This window comes from Lynx rufus, unplaced genomic scaffold, assembly GCF_022079265.1.
Source record: "Lynx rufus isolate CCGP_SWC_20201006 ecotype Redwood Valley unplaced genomic scaffold, mLynRuf1.p SCAF_12, whole genome shotgun sequence".
Lineage (NCBI taxonomy): Eukaryota > Metazoa > Chordata > Mammalia > Carnivora > Felidae > Lynx > Lynx rufus.
Genome location: NW_025814826.1, coordinates 49,505,910 through 49,525,907, shown reverse-complemented (window position 1 = coordinate 49,525,907; position 19,998 = coordinate 49,505,910). Strand labels below are relative to the sequence as shown.

Genomic DNA, 19,998 nt, shown 5'->3' with positions numbered 1-19,998 from the left:
CCTGTAGTTAGTAAAGTTATTTTGAGTGAAACAAATGGCATATGCCCTAGTTTACAAGTTGTATGTGGAAGGTCTTGAGTATTTATTAACCTCACTTTTACTCTGTCTTTCTCACTTTTTGAATTCCTTAGAACTTATACATAAGTCTGTACAGCTATAATTGATTGATTGATTGCATGCACGTGTTGTGTTATTATTTGGGGGAGTATATTGTTTGTATGTCTGTCTTTTTCTCTCCCCTGTCAGCTTATAACCTTTCTACACTTTGTGGCTGCCACTGATTTGGGTGTTACGGTGCATTTTTTTAATAGGGAGAGTTTTTCAAAAACCAACTTGTTAGTTTAAGTGACTACAGTTAAATTTTTTAAGAACATGAAACCTAAATGGCATGTAACCCTACCAAAATGATAAAATTGCTGCTAGGATGATATTCAGAGGATATAATGGCTGGCTTGTCCAGATAAGGTGCTGCATAATGTTAATATTGTCAGTTTCTGTTTAAGACTTTTAAAAATTAAAAATCTTAGGGGCGCCCAGGTGGCTCAGTTGGTTAAGCATCTGACTTTGGCTCAGGTCGTGGTCTCACAGTTCATGAGTTCAAGCCCCACGTCGAGCTCTGTGCTGACAGTTCAGAGCCTGGAGCTGCTTTGGATTCTGTGTTTCCTCTTTCTCTGCCCCCTCCCCCCACCTCAAAAATAAATAAACATTAATTTTTTTTATTTAAAATTGTAAAGACTAATATCTAGATCAGTGCTAATACAAATTTCTGTCATGATGAAAATGTTCTTCTGTCTGTGCTGATAAATATGGTAACCACTAGGTGCATGTGGCAGTTGACCACATGAAATGTGGCTTGTGTGACTAACTGAATTTTTTATTGCTTTTAATTTTAACAATGTAAGTCTCTATTAAAATCTCCAGAACATAGAGTATTAACAGCACTAAATTGGAAAATGTATTAAGAGATACCACTAGCTTTTGTATGTAGTTAGGTTTTGTGGTCTGATTTGATGAGAAAAATAAAGGAATAGGAAATCCTCTTATAGGACAACCCTGTTCTATCATGTCTAATTTAGCGAATTAGCTCTAATAAGTGTCAAATTACATCCTTGGAATATGAGCACAGATGGTAAAAATTGATGCAACCCTTCAGATGTCCCTATCAGCAGTTTTATGAGGACCTTGCAGTATATTTGTAGGTCCTATATACCAGCAGGCCCCCAGGAGGTTATGGAACACAGAATGACACTCTGTGGCCTTCTCTTGACAAAGCATACATCAAATCACATTCACACCAACAATGAGGATAATCTTAAAAGGGGAAATGTAAATCATGGAAAGGTTAGTTTGCCATCTTGAAAATAGGTATGGTAGAGAGAAAGGATTTTTTGTCTTCTTGAGAAGTTACAGAGAGAAACACATTATAGATGTGATTGCTTGTAATATGTGTCTATTCTGGAAGTAAGACTGCCTGGTTTGAATTCCAGCACTGCCACTTACTAGATATATGAAGTTGGGGGAGTTCTTTAACCTCACTAAATCTGTTTCCTCACCTGTGGAATGAGACTCAGCATCCTAAACAAGATAACAAATATAATGCAACTAACCACCATACACAGTAATTTTTCAGTGAATGATAACCTTACCATTGTTGTGGATTTGTGACTTAGAGTCAGTCTCATAACTGTAGGGTCAGGCTAACTTTATGAATTGGAAACTTCCTGATCACCTACCTGGAGAAAACAGGAGTAAGGCCTCCCTGGGTTCTGCTCAAGTCAGTATGTAACAGATTATTTGAGTCATAGGTTTTTGTATAATCTTAGAGAAAGCTTGTACAAGCTTTTTTTCTTATTCTAGCTATAATTGGCACATAGGAGATTAAAAATAATCTCGTTTTGTGCTTTTCCTTTAAAATAAATTAAGTCAAATAGAGCCTAAAGAAAATAGTAATGTACAAAATAATGATTCTTTTGCTGTTGCTGCCACATGTCTACTTAGGTCTCAATTCCTTTCATTTCACTTGAGTCTGAGCCCACTTGTTTTCATCACTATCTGTAAATGTCAGATTTTTCTTACTGAATCCTATATATGTCTGTTTTTCAGATTGTGAAACTAGCTATTTATGGCATGCTGCCAAAAAACCTTCACAGAAGAACTCTGATGCAGAGGTTGCATCTTTTCCCAGATGAGGTAAGTCAGTGGTTGTTAGTTATGATGCTTCAACAAGGAACCATGGCCAGAGTACCTGTTAAATTGAGGGTACTCGTTGATTTCATCAGCTACAAAAAACGTGTGAATTTCATTTACATTTCATGTGACTAGTAGCAAAATTTGCATGAATCGTGAATTAATAGCTTAGGTTTGGTGGCTAATTTATTTTCCTTGATTTAATTTTAGAATACTTGTTCCTATTCAAAATGTATTCGGTTAAAAATGTACTTGAAAAAAAAACATTTTTATTTATCACTGTTAAACTATTTTAAGTACTTGAGCTTTTCTCTTTAGTATACTGTAATGAAACACTAGAAGTTCTATAATAAAATAGTTGAGTCCAAGCTCTGGAATCAGGTGTCTGGATTAGAATTCATGATCACCATTTGCTGATGTCATTATCTGTTTTCTCATCAGTATAATGGAAATAATGGTACCTACTTGCTAAGGTTGTGGTAAGAGTTAAATGAGATAACATTTGTGGAATGCTTAGAACAGGGCCTGATACAGTAAGTGCTATTTGCTGTCATTACCATGGTTGTGATTGTTGTCCTTAGAGTTCCTACTACAGGAATAATGTGGAAATGAATTCCAGACTATCAAGTTATATCAGTGATTTAAATCACTGTGTGCTCTATTTACTTAGCTTAAGCAATGCATGAGTAAATTATTTGTGCTTTTATCAAAATGGTTAATGTATTACTTTTGCTTTGCATGAATGAGTAGAATTTTCCAGTATTCACTTTACCTCTGAAATAACAAGTATGGGAGTAGTGTCATCATCTAAGGATAAATGACCTTCATGAAAGCACAGTTTTAAAACTCCTAATTCTTTTTTTTAATTTATTTTTTTCTTATTTGAGAGAAAGAGCACATGCAAGCCAGGGAGATGGGCAGAGAGGGAGGGGGAGGGGGGAGAGAGAGAGAGAGAGAGAGAATGAGAATCTCAAGCACTCAAGCAGGTTCCACATTCCTCATGGAGCCTGACTGAGGAGTCAATCCCATGACCCTGGGATCATGACCTGAGCTGAAATCAAGAGTCAGCTGCTAACTGACTGAGCCAACCAGGCCCCCCTAAAACTCCGATTTCTGATTGTACTCTCCTATTTTTTTAGAAACCATAATTTCTAAAAAAACAAAAAATGATAATGTAGATATAAAATCTTAGTTATTAGGCAGTCAAGTTTGAATGTGGATGTTTTAAGTATTCATGGTAGTTCAACTACAACAAATTACTTAAATAATTTTAGACTATAAAATTAATGAGTCCGCTTCCCCCCCAAAAAAATTGTCAAATATTCAGAAGCTTGCTACACAGTTTGTTGTCCAGGCCATAGGGAAGTAGGCACTCAGATTGCTAGGAAGTACAAAATGGTCCAACCCATAAGGAATCAGAGAATTAGGTAACGTTACACAGAATACATACATAAGGAAAGTCAGGCTTGATCCAGCATTCTATTTTCTCTGAAGATACACAAAATTATTGTTTCACATTATTTATAATAGTACAATAATAGAAACTAGTATTTATTCAGAGGAAATTGGATAAACTATGTTATATCCATTCAGTCGGGTACTATGCAGTTATAAAAAAAGAACGCCAAATATTCTTATGATTTGATAACTAATGCTTTCTAGGATATATTGGTAAGTGAAAAAATATAGATAGCATACTACCTTTTGTATGCATATACACATACATATGTTTACACACACATACATACTATAACTGCTGCTTACTGTATAAAGAAACACAGGAAGAATAAATGAGAAAATAAAGATGGCTACTTACTGAATCATGGGCACAAAAAGACAAAAGGAATAGGGAAGAGAATAAGGTTTTTGGAGTATGCCTTATAGATTATTTATTTTTTTATTTTAACTTTGTTATCATGTTAAGATTTTATTCAAAAATAAAATGACAGCAGTAGCAGAAGTAAGCACAACTAGTGCCCAGATCTTGTTTTCTAAGTGCTATTTCTGATTAAAAAGAACCTGGTTCACCTTGGAGAAATGGTTGATTCTAGGTCTGGAGCAGAGAAAGACCAAAGTTATTATGGAGTACACACATGCACACGCAATTATTATTATCTTCATTGTTTATACTGGAAAAATAATAAGTCACAGAAAGTAAGGCAGTGCTCAAAACGGATGGGGAAATACCAAGAGAACATAGGAGGCATTTTGAATTGGTGCCCACTGACCAAGTATGGGACTGTGTGATGTGAGCCTCAAAATGAATGGTTAAAATAATGGATTACGTTGAATAGAAAACAAAAATCTAGGGGCACATGGGTGGCTCAGTCGGTTGGGTGTCCGACTTCAGCTCGGGTCATGATCTCACGGTTCGTGGGTTCGAGCCCCACGTTGGGCTCTGTGCTGACAGCTCAGAGCCTGGAGCCTGCTTTGGATTCTGTGTCTCCCTCTCTCTCTGCACTTCCCCCACTCATGCTCTACCTCTCTCTCCTTCAAAAATAAATAAGCATTAAAAAAAAAGAAAAAAGAAAGAAAACAAAAATCTATGAGTCCATGGTGATAGTCCAAAAATCATTTTTAATTGTTATAATTTCCCTTTTCCTTTCTGGAGAAGAAAAAAGCTTTTCTTTAGAGAAGAACGTCACCTAAAAAATGTAGAAATAATGCCGAATTAGAAAAGCTACCATTATCAGCATATTCTGTAGTCACTGGGTAAAAGATTATTGTACAACAGGATATTCACACAATGTCAGAACATCAGGCCATAGAGTACTTACTGTTTGAAAGGAGAAAGATACTTTTTTATGTTAAGGATACCTGGTGGACACCAACCATAACCAAGAGATCAAACATTAACATTAATATGGAACAGACCAACATCATGTACTTCCTGCTTTGAATGAAGCACTGAAGACTATTTAGCGTTCTGCCAAAAATGTTTAACCTAAGTCTAATCATGAGGAAACAATCCTACAAATCCAAATAAAAGGACATTCTACAACATAATTGGCCTGAACTCTTCAAAAGTATTAATTTCATGAAAGAAAAAGCAGGGATAGTCTTTGTATTAAAAGAGACTAGGCTGAAGAATTTATTATGTGTGTTCAACAACATAGTAACAGCATAAATAACTAAGTGTAGCATGTGACCCTTGACTGGATTTTACTCTGAAAAAAAGATATATGAAACAATATTTGATCAGTTTGGGAGGTTTGGATACACACTTGTATTATCAGGTAGGAAATATTTCATCAATATTAATTTTCCTAAACATGAATTTGTAATGTGATATAGGAGACAATCCTTAAACTTAGGAAATAGACAATGAAATATTTAGGGGTGAAATATTTTCAGATTGCTCTCAAATGGTTCAGCCAAAAAGAAAAGTTGTGTATGTGTGTTTGTATATAGTGAAAAGGAGGAAAGCAAACATGTCCTATTTTGACAATTGGTGAATTTAGGTGAAGGTTAGAGAAGTGTTCACTGTATTTTCACAACTTTTCTATAGATGTGAAATTTCTTTAAAAACTGAAAAAAGTAATAAGGCAAATATTATCACCTTACCCCCTGTTTATTCCACTCATTCGTTTCCTTATTCCTCATTTAGGTTAATCTTTCAGTCTGTGTAGAGAACTCTTAAATCTTGAACACATCAGTCATCATGGCTGGGTTACCTTCTGTGTGTACAGATTAAAGGAGGGACTTTCCTCTCTTTCAGATTTCATGTGTAATGCCTGATCAACAACTTTCACTCCTCGTTTTGCACTGTTTCAATGCATTCTTTCAGTAAACTGTTCAAATAATGGGGAAAGTTTGTAAGTTCGTTTGAGTCAAAATTCTCTTCAATTCAGCAAACATTTACTAACCCACTATGTTCCACACCCTCTGCTGTGTAAGCACTTGGCAACTTTTGAAATTGTCTTTGCAAATAATATAGGGATTTTTTTAATGGAGTGTGAAATACTCATAAATTTTTATAAATATCAAACTGGCAAGTAGACTTTTTCAGGAAGTGAAAAATTAGAGCAATGTAATATGTCCAGGCATCCTCTGCTTACCAGTGCCATGTAATTAAACTTACAGACTTGAATACACTGGGGAAGGGATGTTAAATATTTTTACAATGCTTCTCAATGAAGAAACACATTGTCAGTAGTATTTGTTGTATTTTGTATACATTGATAGTGACTTACCCTATACAAACCATAACTTTAAAAAGCCAACTTAAGTTTTTTTTAATATTATAAAAATCATGCCATATTAGGTTTTAGAACAAGTTTATAATGCCATAGAGCTCTGTGATTCTTTGAAGCTGTTTCAAAATTGTATTTTGATTCTTAAGACGTTGAATAGGAAACAGTAACTATTTTGATGCCGTGTCCTTGCCCACATTTGATTCCCAATTATGATATGCTCTTTGCAGAGAATTATACTTTATAGTAATCTTTTTTTAAGAAATGTTTTCGGGGAGTCTGGGTGGCTCAGTCGGTTGAGCGGCCGACTTCGGCTCAGGTCATGATCTCGCGGTCCGTGAGTTCGAGCCCCGCGTCAGGCTCTGTGCTGACAGCTCAGAGCCTGGAGCCTGTTTCAGATTCTGTGTCTCCCTCTCTCTGACCCTCCCCCGTTCATGCTGTGTCTCTCTCTGTCTCAAAAATAAATAAACGTTAAAAAAAAATTAAAAAGAAATGTTTAGGAACATGCTATTATGGAAAAAGGGAAATATATTTACTATCCCTGAAGAAATACTCATAGGACAATTTTCATATTGATATCCAACCATTATTTAAGTAGAGTCTCCAAAATTAACCTAGCCATCCACACTCACAAGACAATTCCCTTTCCCTATTTCTGTATCATGAGCACAATATAAATGTAAGTTCTTTTGGTTACTCATGCTCTTTATTTTATCATTTCCTTTATTTTGTTCAATTTCTGTTTTTCTTTCAAAATACAACTTCGAAGCCATGGATGGGTGTGTGTGAAGGGCTGAAGTATCAGAAGTGGCCTTGGAGTGAGGACATGGGTTTGAGGAATGACCTTTTGAAATTGTAAGCCTTGGGGCGCCTGGGTGGCGCAGTCGGTTAAGCGTCCGACTTCAGCCAGGTCACGATCTCGCGGTCTGTGAGTTCGAGCCCCGCGTCGGGCTCTGGGCTGATGGCGCGGAGCCTGGAGCCTGTTTCCGATTCTGTGTCTCCCTCTCTCTCTGCCCCTCCCCCGTTCATGCTCTGTCTCTCTCTGTCCCAAAAATAAATAAAAAAACGTTGAAAAAAAAATTAAAAAAAAAGAAATTGTAAGCCTTTGGAGGCCATCATTTTTTTATTTTCTTTTTAAATTTTTTTTTTATGTTTTACTTATTTTTGAGAGAAAGAGAGAGACAGAGTGCGAGTGGGGGAGGGGCAGAGAGGGAAACACAGAATCCAAAGCAGGCTCCAGGCTCTGAGCTGTCAGCACAGAGCCCAACGCAGGGCTCGAACTCACGAACCACAAGATCATGACCTGAGCTGAAAGTTGAGACACTTAACTGACTGAGCCACCCAGACGCCCATCTTTTTATTTTCTTTTATATTCTGAGCACCTAGCACAATTTCTGGTTCATAGAAGGAGTTCAGTAAATGTTTTTTGGCTAAATGACTCAAAGATCCAGCAGACTTTCATTTTCCAAAGTTTTTTTCTGTCAACAACATGGAGTGTGAACTGAAAGGTTGTGGCACTGGAAGCCACAGACCCAGTGCATTCACTCATCAGGTGAAAAATCGTGAGAATCAGCCAAGGCAGTGCCTTTTTTCAGTTGAAAGGAGGGAAATAAATGAAATGGTTTAAAAGAAATAGATAAGACTTAGTGACTTGATAGTCCTTAAAACTGAAGATGTCTAATTTGTCATGAGAAATAGGTTTGTCAAGATTAAAATATAAGGTACATTATTATAATGAGATTACTTTTATCATTAATGTACTTCTCGGGGATTTTCATGGTGTTTTAAAGATGATACTGTTTTCTTCATTGTAAATATTTTTTGTTTGTTTTTTAATACTTCCTAAGTGTTACTAATTTGTTAGTAAGGGATATATTTTAAGAAACGTAAACCTAAATTGTATTTAACCTAGGATATACCAGAAGATATTCGTGAGAATTTAGTCGAGGAGCTTCCTCAGCCACGGAAAGTGCCCCGACGCCTCGATGAGTACACAAGGGAAGAAATCGAGGCTTTCCCAAGAGTGTGGTCTCCGTAAGTCTTCTCTCTTTCCTGTCTTTGTTTCTGTTTCTCTATTTTTTTAAGCTGAGTTTAGTATCCCCTGTTTCCTTAACCAAATGACAAGATCCTTGAGGGTGGGAAGAGTAAACTTTTATTTTTTACTCCCTTGGATACTCTTTGCATCTTCTACAGCAAATAAACTTTACATGTAGATGTTAGAACCAAAAGTCTCGAAGTCTTTAAACCTTGCTCAGTACTTGCAGGGGTGTTCATAGGTGCCTATGATTGCTAGATAGTTTGTTTGGGATGGCATTACGTGGATCGACTGTAGTCTCTTGGAATGATAAATGAATTATCATTTCTTAAAACAAAGCGATTCTTCATTTTCCAGATTGCTTCACTAACCTGAGAATATCATCTAATGCAAAGTCGTTAATTCTGGATAATTAATAGCCTTGATCCAAATAGAAAAACAAAATAATAAAACACTTTTTGGTATCCTCTACACAATTTCCTCTCTCTATGGTCCGGAAAGCTGCTGAGTTTTGACATACTATTTCCCATCTGATTGTTTCCAGGTTTCCTTATCTGGCCTTCCAGGCTGTCCGTGACCTGGCTCCTGTCTGTCTCTGAAGCTTACGTTCTTCCCACTTCACTAGTCTAATAATAGCAGCTTAAGATTGTCACCCTTTTCATGCAATTTAATTCTTTCTTGCTTTTGTTCTATTACTTTGCCTGAAACAACATGCCCCTCGCCTCATCCTCTGCAATAACCCTAACTCATTCTTTCGACCTTAGTTCAAATATCACCACCAATAAGAAGTCTTGCCTAAACATCAAGACCAGACTATGTGCTCAGCCATCTTCTGCCATATTACCTGCTGTGTAACTCTGTCATTACCACACTTAGCTCTTCAAGAGCAAGGGCTGTGTCTTGTTCGTCATTACGTCCCCAGTGCGTAGAATAGTACTTCATATAATGAAGTCTTGGGGGCATTTACAGAATATATACAGTAGGTCTAAAAGAGAACCACACATCCTTATTGCTCGACCTACACAAGACAGCTCATCTTCCCACAGATACTACCCTCTGTGCTCTGAAAATTCATATCCCTTTATTGGCTCTTTACTCAGATAGGTTTGTGAAATATAGGTGAAATCACATACTTGTGAAAATATAAGCCTTCCCAGGATTGTCAGTATGCACAGCAATCTAATCTTGGACTCTTGTTATTACATGTATATAATCTTCAGAGTCTTTCCACACAGAAGTCTTTAGGATATTCTATTTGAATCTTTTTAACTTTACCGACTTGTATCAAGGTACTCCTTTACTAAATCTGCAGATAAACAAAATAATGTAATTATTAGTGACATTTATTATAGTAACTATTTATTGGACACTTTACCAATTGCCCAACACTGTGCTAGGTATTTTACGTGCATTGCATTTAATTCTCTCCACAGGCCTATAACATAGATATATTATTCCTATTTTTAAGTGTAAGGCAAGGGTCATCAGGTTTGTATATAGCCTGCATTTGAACCCAACTGTGTCTGATTCCAAAACCCATTTTCTTTCCATAGAAGCAAACCGCTTCATTAATTTAATTTCTCAACAAATATATTTCAGCTACCTCTTCTGTATAAGATACCATCATAGGCACTAAGACACATGGAGAAACAGCATTAAAACAATTATTTAATTCAGGTGCACAAACTTCTACCAAGTTTATGCTATGTGCCAGACCTTTTGATACATGTCTAGGATATACAGATGGTGAAGCATTTAAATGTAACCTCCTCCAGAAGTCCTTCCTACACTCCTTAAACTGGATTAGCCCCCCCTTAATAGGGTCTCATTGTACACTTCCTTTTCATTTACTTCATTTATTCTAAGGTAACAAAATATCAGGGTGATTTTTTTTGTTCACTGTCTTTCTCTAACTAGACTCCATGAGGGAACTGCATGTTGTCTTCCTTAGCTGAGCATAGTAGCATCTGGCACATTAAGTAGGCACTCAGCAATTACTTAGTGAATACATGAAGAAATCAAATACCCTTGTATCAGCTTTTATAAATGAAGTTAGGAAAGAATCTCTAGAAGATATAAAGTGAAGGTAATAAAATGCTCCAATTTAATACTAATTCTTCATGCTACAATCGATGAAATCGACTATCTTTGAAAACACCTTGTTTTATTTATTTTGTTTCTCTTCATTGTATCCTCTGAATTAATCAATTTTCAGTTGATATCAAATGAATGATTAACAAACTATGTAAAAAATTGAAAAAATTGATTTTATTGGTATATGATACTATTACCAGCTAGTTATCAGGATACATTCTCATGATAAGTATTTCTTTCTAAAATAAAGAAGTGCATTTCTCATCACTCCTTAGATTCTGGTTTTCATTGCTTGACGATGACAATGTCATGGACCAGAAACTATACATTACGTGACGTGATTTGATTCTAACAACTAGGTTAAGTGATTGTCTCTCTTCTTTTGACCTTTTTAAATACCTATTTAATAGTTTGCTTTCTTGTCAAAACTCGACTCTGTTTTAAATTCTTTTCATTTAAATTCATTTTTTTAACCTAGGTTATGTAGTGGTTTATTTAGATAAATCAGTAGTTTGTGAAAATAAGGGTTGTACAATTTGTTTTACATGCTTTGATATTTACAGTTTTCCCCTTTGACATCTGAGAGATGAGACTTCTATACTTGGAAAATTTTTATACTTTCAGAATTAATTTAACTTGCCTCTTAGAGACTTACATGGTCATTTATTCAAGACACTCAATGGGCCTTTTCCTACTTAAACTACATAGAACTTAAATTTATCTTCAAAACTGAACCCTCATATATGGAATATTTTTCTAGGAAGATGTAAACATTTTTTTAATTCTTTTTTTTTAATGTTATTTATTTCATAAAAGAGAGAGAAAGAGCACAAGCAGGGGAGAGGAAGAGAGAGAATCCCAAGCAGACTCCATAATGTTAGCACAGAGCCTGATGCAGGCCTCAATCCCACAAACCATGAGATCGTGACTTGAGTTGAAATCAAGTTGGATGCTTAACTGACTGAGCCATCCAGGTGCCCCTAAAATTATTTTAAAGAGATGTGCAATTTGCTACAAATTGAAATTAATTTCTAATTTATGGAAAACACTTATTAGCTTAAATTTACACCCTGGAATTTTGTCTTTACTAAGAATTCACATAATACAGGCTTTGCATAATACAGACAACATTTACAAATAAAATACTCTTGCAAGTAAATTCAGGCATTCAATTAAAAACTTTCACTTTGGGGCATTTAAAAAGTATTAAATGTTCATTTAATAGAAACTGTGAATGCAATACAAACTTAAGGAAGTAAATAATCTCACTGTAGTTAACATTTTGGTGTGTTACCTTCCACTGTTTCTTTGTGCTCATGTGTGTTTGTCTTTGGACTTTTTAATCCCCATTTTTTTCATAAATAAGAAAATGTGTGGCATAGAAAGAAAAATAATTTGCCTGAGATCACACGAGTGTAAGTGGTGGCTTAGGGATTTAAACCTAAGGTGACTGGCTTCTGGGTCATGGTCCTAACCACTCTGCTGGAGTGCCTCTTGTTGCCTCTTGTAGCATCTTATATAAGGGTGCTTAAGTTGTATATAGTTCTCCAGTATTATGCTCTGGAAAGTTATATCCAGAAAAAGTATTTTGGTAGGTTACCATGCTGTATTAAGTTCTATAAGTCTAAGAATGTCTTATCAGAGAGCACCTGGTGGCTTAGTCGTTAAGCATCCGACTTTGGCTTAGGTCATGATCTCCAGGTTCATGAGTTCGAGCCCCATGTTGGGCTCTATGCTAACAGCTCAGAGCCCGGAACCTACTTTGGATTCTGTGTCTCCCTCTCTCTCTGCCCCACCTCTGCTCACGCTCTGTCTCTATCTCAAAAATAAGTAAACATTAAAAAAAAAATTTTTTTAAAAAGAGTGTCATATCAGATTTTCTTATAGAAACACCACCATAAATCAATTTATATTCCTAACCCAGAGGGGTATGGTACTTTTTTTAAAAATAGAAATACCAAAGATGCTACGTAATCAAGTATGTGACCAAACATAGATTCTGCACTTGGAGTTGATCTTAACAGTTCATGGGATTGAGCCCCACATGAGTCTCCGTGCTCAACACGGAGCCTGCTTGGGATCCTCTCTCCCTCTGCCTTTGCCTCTCTCCCCTGCTCATGTACGCGCTTGCTCTCGCGCTCTCTCTCTCTCTCTCAAATAAAGTAAAATAAAAAAATAATATGGGTATACAGTTACAATTTAAGAATATATCATCAGGACGCCTGAGTGGCTCAGTCGGTTAAGCATTCGACTTTGGCTCAGGTCATGATCTCAAGGTTCGTGAGTTCGAGCCCCATGTCGGGCTCTGTGCTGACAGCTCAGAGCCTGAAGCCTGTTTCAGATTCTGTGTCTCCCTCTCTCTCTGACCCTCCCCCATTCAGGCTCTGTCTCTCTCTGTCTCAAAAATAAATAAACATTAAAAAAAAAATTTTTTTAAAGACTGTATCATGATATAGGTGTACTAGTCATTTAACATAAACCATTCAACACTTTATTCTTCTGCACAAGAGCTGACATCAAGTTCAGTTAGTTTTTATTACCGTGGAATGCATATAACCAGGAAAAAACAGGCATTTTTGGATTATCCAAAATGCTTCTTGTCAGAGAAATAGATGATCTTTTAGTTTGGAGCTGTCTAATAGAACTTTCCACGATGATGAAAAACTCTATATCTGAGCTATCTAATAATATAGTGGCTCCTGAGTACTTACACTGTAGCTAGGGTGACTGAGGAACTGAATTTTTAGTTTTATGTAATTTAATTAAGTTAAATTTCAGTAGCCTCACGTAGCTAGTGACCACCTTAATGAACGTTGCCATTTTAGTTGTTTGCCATTTCACAAAGTTCTAGTATTAAATATTATATGTTAGAATTAAAATTAAAATATGTAACATACTATGCAGTGCAATCCATTGAAAATGGGATTTCTCATTACTGGTGGGTTTGCTTTCATGAGAATTTTTTTTTTCTCCTTTTGGAGAAGGAGACTGCTTAAAATATGCTCTGGTTCCACCCAAAATAGCTAAGCCAACAATATAGTCTTCCTTTGGAATGTAGTAATTGGAACTTATTCAAGATAGATCTGATGGTGAATCTGCAGAGACCTCACTGAAACAGATGTACTTAGATTGCACCTAAATAAATAGAGACAAAAATAGCTTGCTTTGGTTGTTGTTTCCTGAGCAATAAAACTTAAAATATGCATATAGTGTAGAAATGTGCATTTTAAACTTGGAACTGTTACTAGCTTTTGGTTAAATGAAAGTTTATTAGCTTTTCTATTAGAGGCAAAAGCTTTTGAACAACACATAATAACAATAGTCAAAACTAAGCTTTGAACCCAGTAGGTGATTGGCAAAATTTGTTTTAATCTCAATTAAAAGCTCTGTTGTTGAGATTTCATTTAAATTATTTTAAATCATGAACATTGTGTTCTCTCAGGCCTAATTTCAGTTTATGTCAGATTTTCTTAGGCTAGTGGTGTGATCATTTTTAAAACAATTTTAGACAAGGAGGAAAGAAACTGGTCTTTATGAGAAAATGGAATATTTTTAATAACTAGAAGTCATTTTCTTATATGAGAAGTATTGCCTATACACTCCACTTCTTAAGTTAGTGGATATACTTGGTATATTAGTCACTTCTGTATCTCATGGGTACGTAAATTATGTTAGAATATGTTATGAAGTTATATTTTATTTCTTGATGGTACAGAATAGATGTATGATTGCCATGTACTAGTGGTGATTGTAGGGTATGCAGTTAAATTCATTTGTCAAAGAAGAAGCAGTAGCACTGTTCTTTCTTCACAGTTCTGTGGCCTGGGATTATAGCTTTCAAATGGTCAACTTATTTTAATAGCATCAATAGTTATTTCCATAATCATTACAGTTTTGCCAACACATTACAAAACCACAGTAATCATGGAAATTGTGATGCTATCACTGTAATGGAAACTTTTCATTATGTATGATAAAAATAAAACTTGGATCACTTTAAACGTTTTTTATTTTCATTTTTACAAAATTCTGTAGGAGAGCTTTTCTTAGGAAAATCAAGGTATGTGGAAAATTTCAACTTGAATTGTTTTGCCTCACCCACAGAGTGAGTGATGAAACAATACCAAAAAAGAAATAGATATTTTATCCTAACTCATTAAATCTGTATTGCTCTATTTTAAGCAAAACCCTCACCTTTGTATACAAATGAAGTGTGAAAAATTCAGCTTCAATAAATCTTGAAAGGAGATGTTTATAATGAAAACCCATGTCCTTGGTGGTTCGTGTACTTTAGAGTGTGCTGTTAGAAGTGTGCCTGCAAAGGAGAGGATGGCCAGAATAAAAGTGGGGAAGTAGGAGGACACTCGTGATTGGCCCTAGTTGTCTTTGCTGAAAGCAGGATTCAGTTTAGACTGTTTTCTGGGTGGCACCTCCTGCTCTGTAGAAGGAAAACAGGTGTGGGCACATTGGCACTGGGAAGGGGCCGCGGTGAGCATCCTGGCTAGTCTGTAGCTCTAGAGGAGAGCAGTGATTTCAGCTTAGTACATGCCCTCTGATATGAAACCTATAAATCCTAATAATGTACAGATTTTCAGTCTTAGTTAAATGAATACCCAGAAAAAAAATTTTTTACCTATGTCTTTTTTATAAAATGTGCTTCACATCAGAGACTTAATATAAAGACGTTAAAGAAGGAATTTTACCTTTTCAAAACCCATAAGGAATTGGGATCTAGACATCTTCAAGATTTTCCACAATTTTATGCTCGTCTAGTCATAATGGCATTTTCCTACAAGATTTAACTTAATTTGCTGCTCTTCACAGGCAGAAGTTATTAGCTGGACTTCAGGAGCAGGGTTACATTCCAATTTTCCCGTTATTTCAACCAGCTCAGCATTGGCATCAACTGTAGACCTCAGTATTTCCAGGGCTGAATTTGCTCAAATTAGACATTCTAAACTTTGCTGTTCTTTTGGATATGAACAGATTAGGACTGGTTGTTAAAATTAAAAATAATCTCTACTTGAACAACCAAATCAAATCATTCCTAGCCAATAGAGCTTATGACTTAAAAGTGGTAATTAAATGTAACAGCAATTCCTATTTATTTTAATTGAAAAAAACAGTAAATTGATTTAAAAAAAATTTTAAACAATCCTATGAGTTTACTTTAGTTTTTTTTTTTTTTTAAGCAGTATTGAAATTTTTCTTATCAGGATTTGGTACATGGTACAAGTGCCTAGAAAAGTGAGTATAGAGGCACCATTATTCTGCCTCACCATCTCCTGTACAGCTAACATCTTTAGTTGAGAGGATTGTATTTCAAGGAATATGTGATGTCACCAGATTTCTTGTAATGTCTTATTCTAAATAATTTCATCAATACAATGGCAGTGACATAAAACTCAAACTGACCTTTATTGTTCTTAAAAAAAATTTTTTTTTCAACGTTTATTTATTTTTGGGACAGAGAGAGACAGAGCATGAACGGGGGAGGGGCAGAGAGAGAGGGAGACACAGAATCGGAAACAGGCTCCAGGCTCTGAGCCGTCAGCCCAGAGCCTGACATGGGGCTCAAACTCACGGACCGCGAGATCGTGACCTGGCTGAAGTCGGACGCTTAACCGACTGCGCCACCCAGGCGCCCGACCTTTATTGTTCTTAAGATTACTCCATTGTCCAAATTTTATTCTCATCTTTTAAATATTTTTTGTTGGAGTAAGTATTATACTGACAAATATTATTTATGAGTGAAAAGACATAAGACCTAAGGGGGAATAAAATGTTTTTTGAGATTTATTACACTTAAGTTATGCCCAATTTCATGGATTTACAGCTGAAATTCAAATGCTTTTTTCTTCTGGAAAATAAATCATCTTAATGGGATAAATAATACTAAGTGTCTCTAACTGAACTATCATGTAAACTGTGTGTTTTATAGCTTTATGTTTCATTATCCACAGACCAAATGGATTTTTCCCATCATTTTACAGTGAAAACTAAAATCTCCCTGAAGATTTTTTTCTAAAGTCAAAAGATAAATTCTTTTATAGAAATGTCCTCATTTTCAAGTTAATTTAAATGTGTTGGTCTCTATCATTTTTTTGTCCTGAATTTTAATCTGAATTTCTAAGATGTATTTGTTTCATTTTAATGAGTGGCAGTATTTTGCCTGTTTCATTTAATGAGTGGCTGGCAACATTTTGCATAAGGATGTCAGTGATCAAGGATTTGCTATAGAAAATTGATAATTTTGTGAGATGTGGTGTGATTTTAACTTTAAGGTTTTTGAGCAGTCACAGGCACCACAGAATACTTCCTATATAGCTCATACAGACCTTTTTGTAAGTTCTGTTTCTTTATTCAAAAAAGTGATTTTTTTTAAAGCAATAGTGTTTGAAGGCAGTTTGTTGCTAGTGACAAGTATTAAGCGCAAAATGAATTATTGCTATAGGACATTTAGTAGCTGTGTAATTTAGCACAGTTTAGAAAATGAATTAAAGAAAGTTTTATGTTGGCTAATTCTTTGAAGATTCATTAATCTCCCAAATTATCCTAAGCATGTATATGAAAGCTTAGAACTTTAAGCTTTCACCTCAGAGGTCAAAGTGTACGTGTGTGTGTGTGTGTGTGTGTGTGTGTCCATGGTGCATCTCCTTCTATTAGAAAATGTACTCGCCTGGGTGGCTCAGTCTGTTAAACGTCTAACTTCATCTCAGGTCATGATCTCGCGATTCGTTGAGTTTGAGCCCCGCATCGGGCTCTGTGCTGACAGCTCAGAGCCTGGAACCTGCTTCAGATTCTGTGTCTCCCTCTCTCTCTCTCTCTCTCTGCCTCTCCCCCCTCACACTTTGTCTCTCACTCTCAAAAATAAACATTTTTAAAGATTATAATTAAAAAAAAAAGAAAATGTACTAAACACAGAACTTTGTCTTGCTTACTGCTGTGTTCCCAGTGTCCGTGCCTGGACCTGACCCTCAGTAATCTTTGTTGAATGAACAAATGATCAGAATCTTATTTCCCTGAAAGAGAAATTGACTTTTATTTTATGAAGTATGGTAAATTCATATTTTGGCCTTTGCTTTAAAGTTTGCTTAATGGCTATAGCTAAAATAGAAAATTTTCAGGGGTGCCTAGGTGGCTCAGTCAGTTGAGTGTCTGACTTCGGCTCAGGTCATGATCTCACGGTTCATGGGTTCAAGCCCGGCGTCAGGCTCAGTGCTGACAGCTCAGGGCCTGGAGCCTGCTTCGGATTCTGTATCTCCCTCTCTCTCGGCTCCTCCCCTGCTCACACTCTGTCTCTCTCTCAAAAATAAATAAAGATTAAAAAAACAATTTTTAAATAGAAATTTTTCTTAAGAGTCTGCTTTAGTGTAATTCTGATATACTTAATTTTGGATACTTTGTATTACATATATAAAGAAAAGATTGGTAATTTTGTTAAAATGTTAACATTTCTGCCAAGGAGTAAATTTCTATGGAAAAAAAACTAATAGAGATTAGCTTTCTGTAACAGCATTTGTACTGTCTCTTCAAAGATTTCCTGAGATTATTGTAAAATGCTGTTATTTACAAAAATATTAACCTTATATAATATTACTTTTTATTTTAAAACTTCATAATATTTTTGCACTGAAACAGTCACCAAGAACTAAGGCAAACAGATGCAGAATATAAATTCACTCATCATCCTTCTTACCAAGGATTAAGCCATTTCATTTAAGTTCAAAACATTTAAGCATCCATACTATCAAAAGCAACATACTAGATGCCAGGTGTCTTGCTTTTAAAAATTATTTAATCTAGTAAGGACATTAGGTAGATATACACATAAAGTAGGGTAAGTATGTAAACAACATAATCCAAGATTTTAATTCTGATGAATATAGTCATATTAATGTTGTCATATATGGATTAGCAACACTTAAAGGACCAAATATGACATTTAACTCAAATTACTAATGCTACATGAGCTACAATTTAATCTTTCTTTGATGATAGATCCCATAGGAATTTCAGTATCCAGCCTCAGTACATGTTATTATAACTTAAATTATTTATTCTTGTATCAGAAAAGCATAAAACTTCCTGTTAATAAAGTCCTCTCATGGTAAAAAGCCAAGAAGGATACTGTATAGCAGATGGAATCACCTCTAGCTAAGGAAGAAGTGTGTTACCTTCTCTTAAGGTGCTTCATTTGCTCTTTAGCATCTTCAAATAGTAATCTCCTCTGTCTTATGAATAGCTCTTTCTGAGGTAAAGCCTTGCTAAGTCATCATGTGGTCCATGGACCAGCATTGCATCACGTGGGAGCTTGTTGGAAATGCAGAATCTGAGCCCCTCTACAGATTAACTGAATCTGAATCTGCATCTTCACAAGAGCCCAAGTGATGTGTTTGCCCAGTGAAGGTTGAGAAGCACTCAGGTAAATCGTCCTCCCCTCCGCTTTCTTATCTTGGATTTCTTTTAGTGGAAGGGAGTAAGCAATGTAAATGCATTGTATGTGTGCCTGCTTGTGTGTGTGTGTGTGTGTGTGTGTGTGTGTGTGTGTGTGTGTAGAAATAAAACTGTATTTAGTGTAAAAACCTCACTTTTCCTCACAAGGGTATCTCCTGAACACCATGTAATATCATTAAGTGCCTCAGTATGAGTTGATGTTTCTGGCTACGCCAACATCTGAAATATCTGGTCCCTTGGCCATGATAACTGTTTTCCCCTCCTGGAAGCAAATTAACCATCCATAAAAGATCCTGATGACTTTCATTAATAAAGGAAAGGAGTTTGTAAAAGTAGAATTTTCAAGGTAGTCACTGCACTGTAATAACAAATATGTTACAGGTATCCCCTATATGCTGGGCACTGTGCTAACTGCTGGAAGCATGAGGTCAGTTATATTGGGACCCTGCCTTCAAAGGAACCAACAGCCTAATAGGAGTCACATAGAATGAAATGGTGCAAGCAGGCCCTGGGAGTCAGAAGGTCTGCCCTAGGTCCCTACCATCCACTTCCTAGCTCTGTGTTGTTGGGCTAGTTGCCCGGCCTCCCTGAGCCTCAGTATTGTCAACTATAAGATGGGATTGATAAAAGTGTCTTTCCCACAATGTAGTTGTGAGAGTAAAATGAGATAATGCATGTGAAGTCGTTAGTATACTTCATAGCATCTAATAAGCATTCAGTACATCTTACATAAACAACAAAACTTATTTAAATAAGTAAGGGCAATTATAATTTGAAAAACACTGTACTAGAAGTATGCATGCTATTCTCTGGCAATCTCAGAGAAAGGACCCCTAAGTTAGAAAGGAAGTTTATAGAGGGCTTCCCAGGTGATGTGATTTTTGAGGAGGATTTTGAAGGATTAGTCAAGTCTTCCAGGCAGAGAAAAGCTCAAGTACCCAAGTCCAGAGGTGTGAAAGTGTTTATCTGGGCAATAGCAAGTAATGTAATGGGACCAGAATGTAAAGGGATGGGGTATACAAAGAATAACTC

At 35.9% G+C, this 19,998-nt stretch overlaps 1 protein-coding gene across 1 annotated transcript in view; it reads left to right on the top strand.

Moving 5' to 3' along the window:
* Positions 1-19,998, top strand: part of MRPL13 (mitochondrial ribosomal protein L13) — a 49,253-nt gene that overhangs the window by 26,156 nt on the left and 3,099 nt on the right. Inside the window, exons 5-6 of the mRNA XM_047074136.1 lie at positions 2,104-2,190; positions 8,293-8,414. Of these exons, the coding sequence (XP_046930092.1) occupies positions 2,104-2,190; positions 8,293-8,414 (209 nt within the window). The remainder of the gene's footprint in view (positions 1-2,103; positions 2,191-8,292; positions 8,415-19,998) is intronic.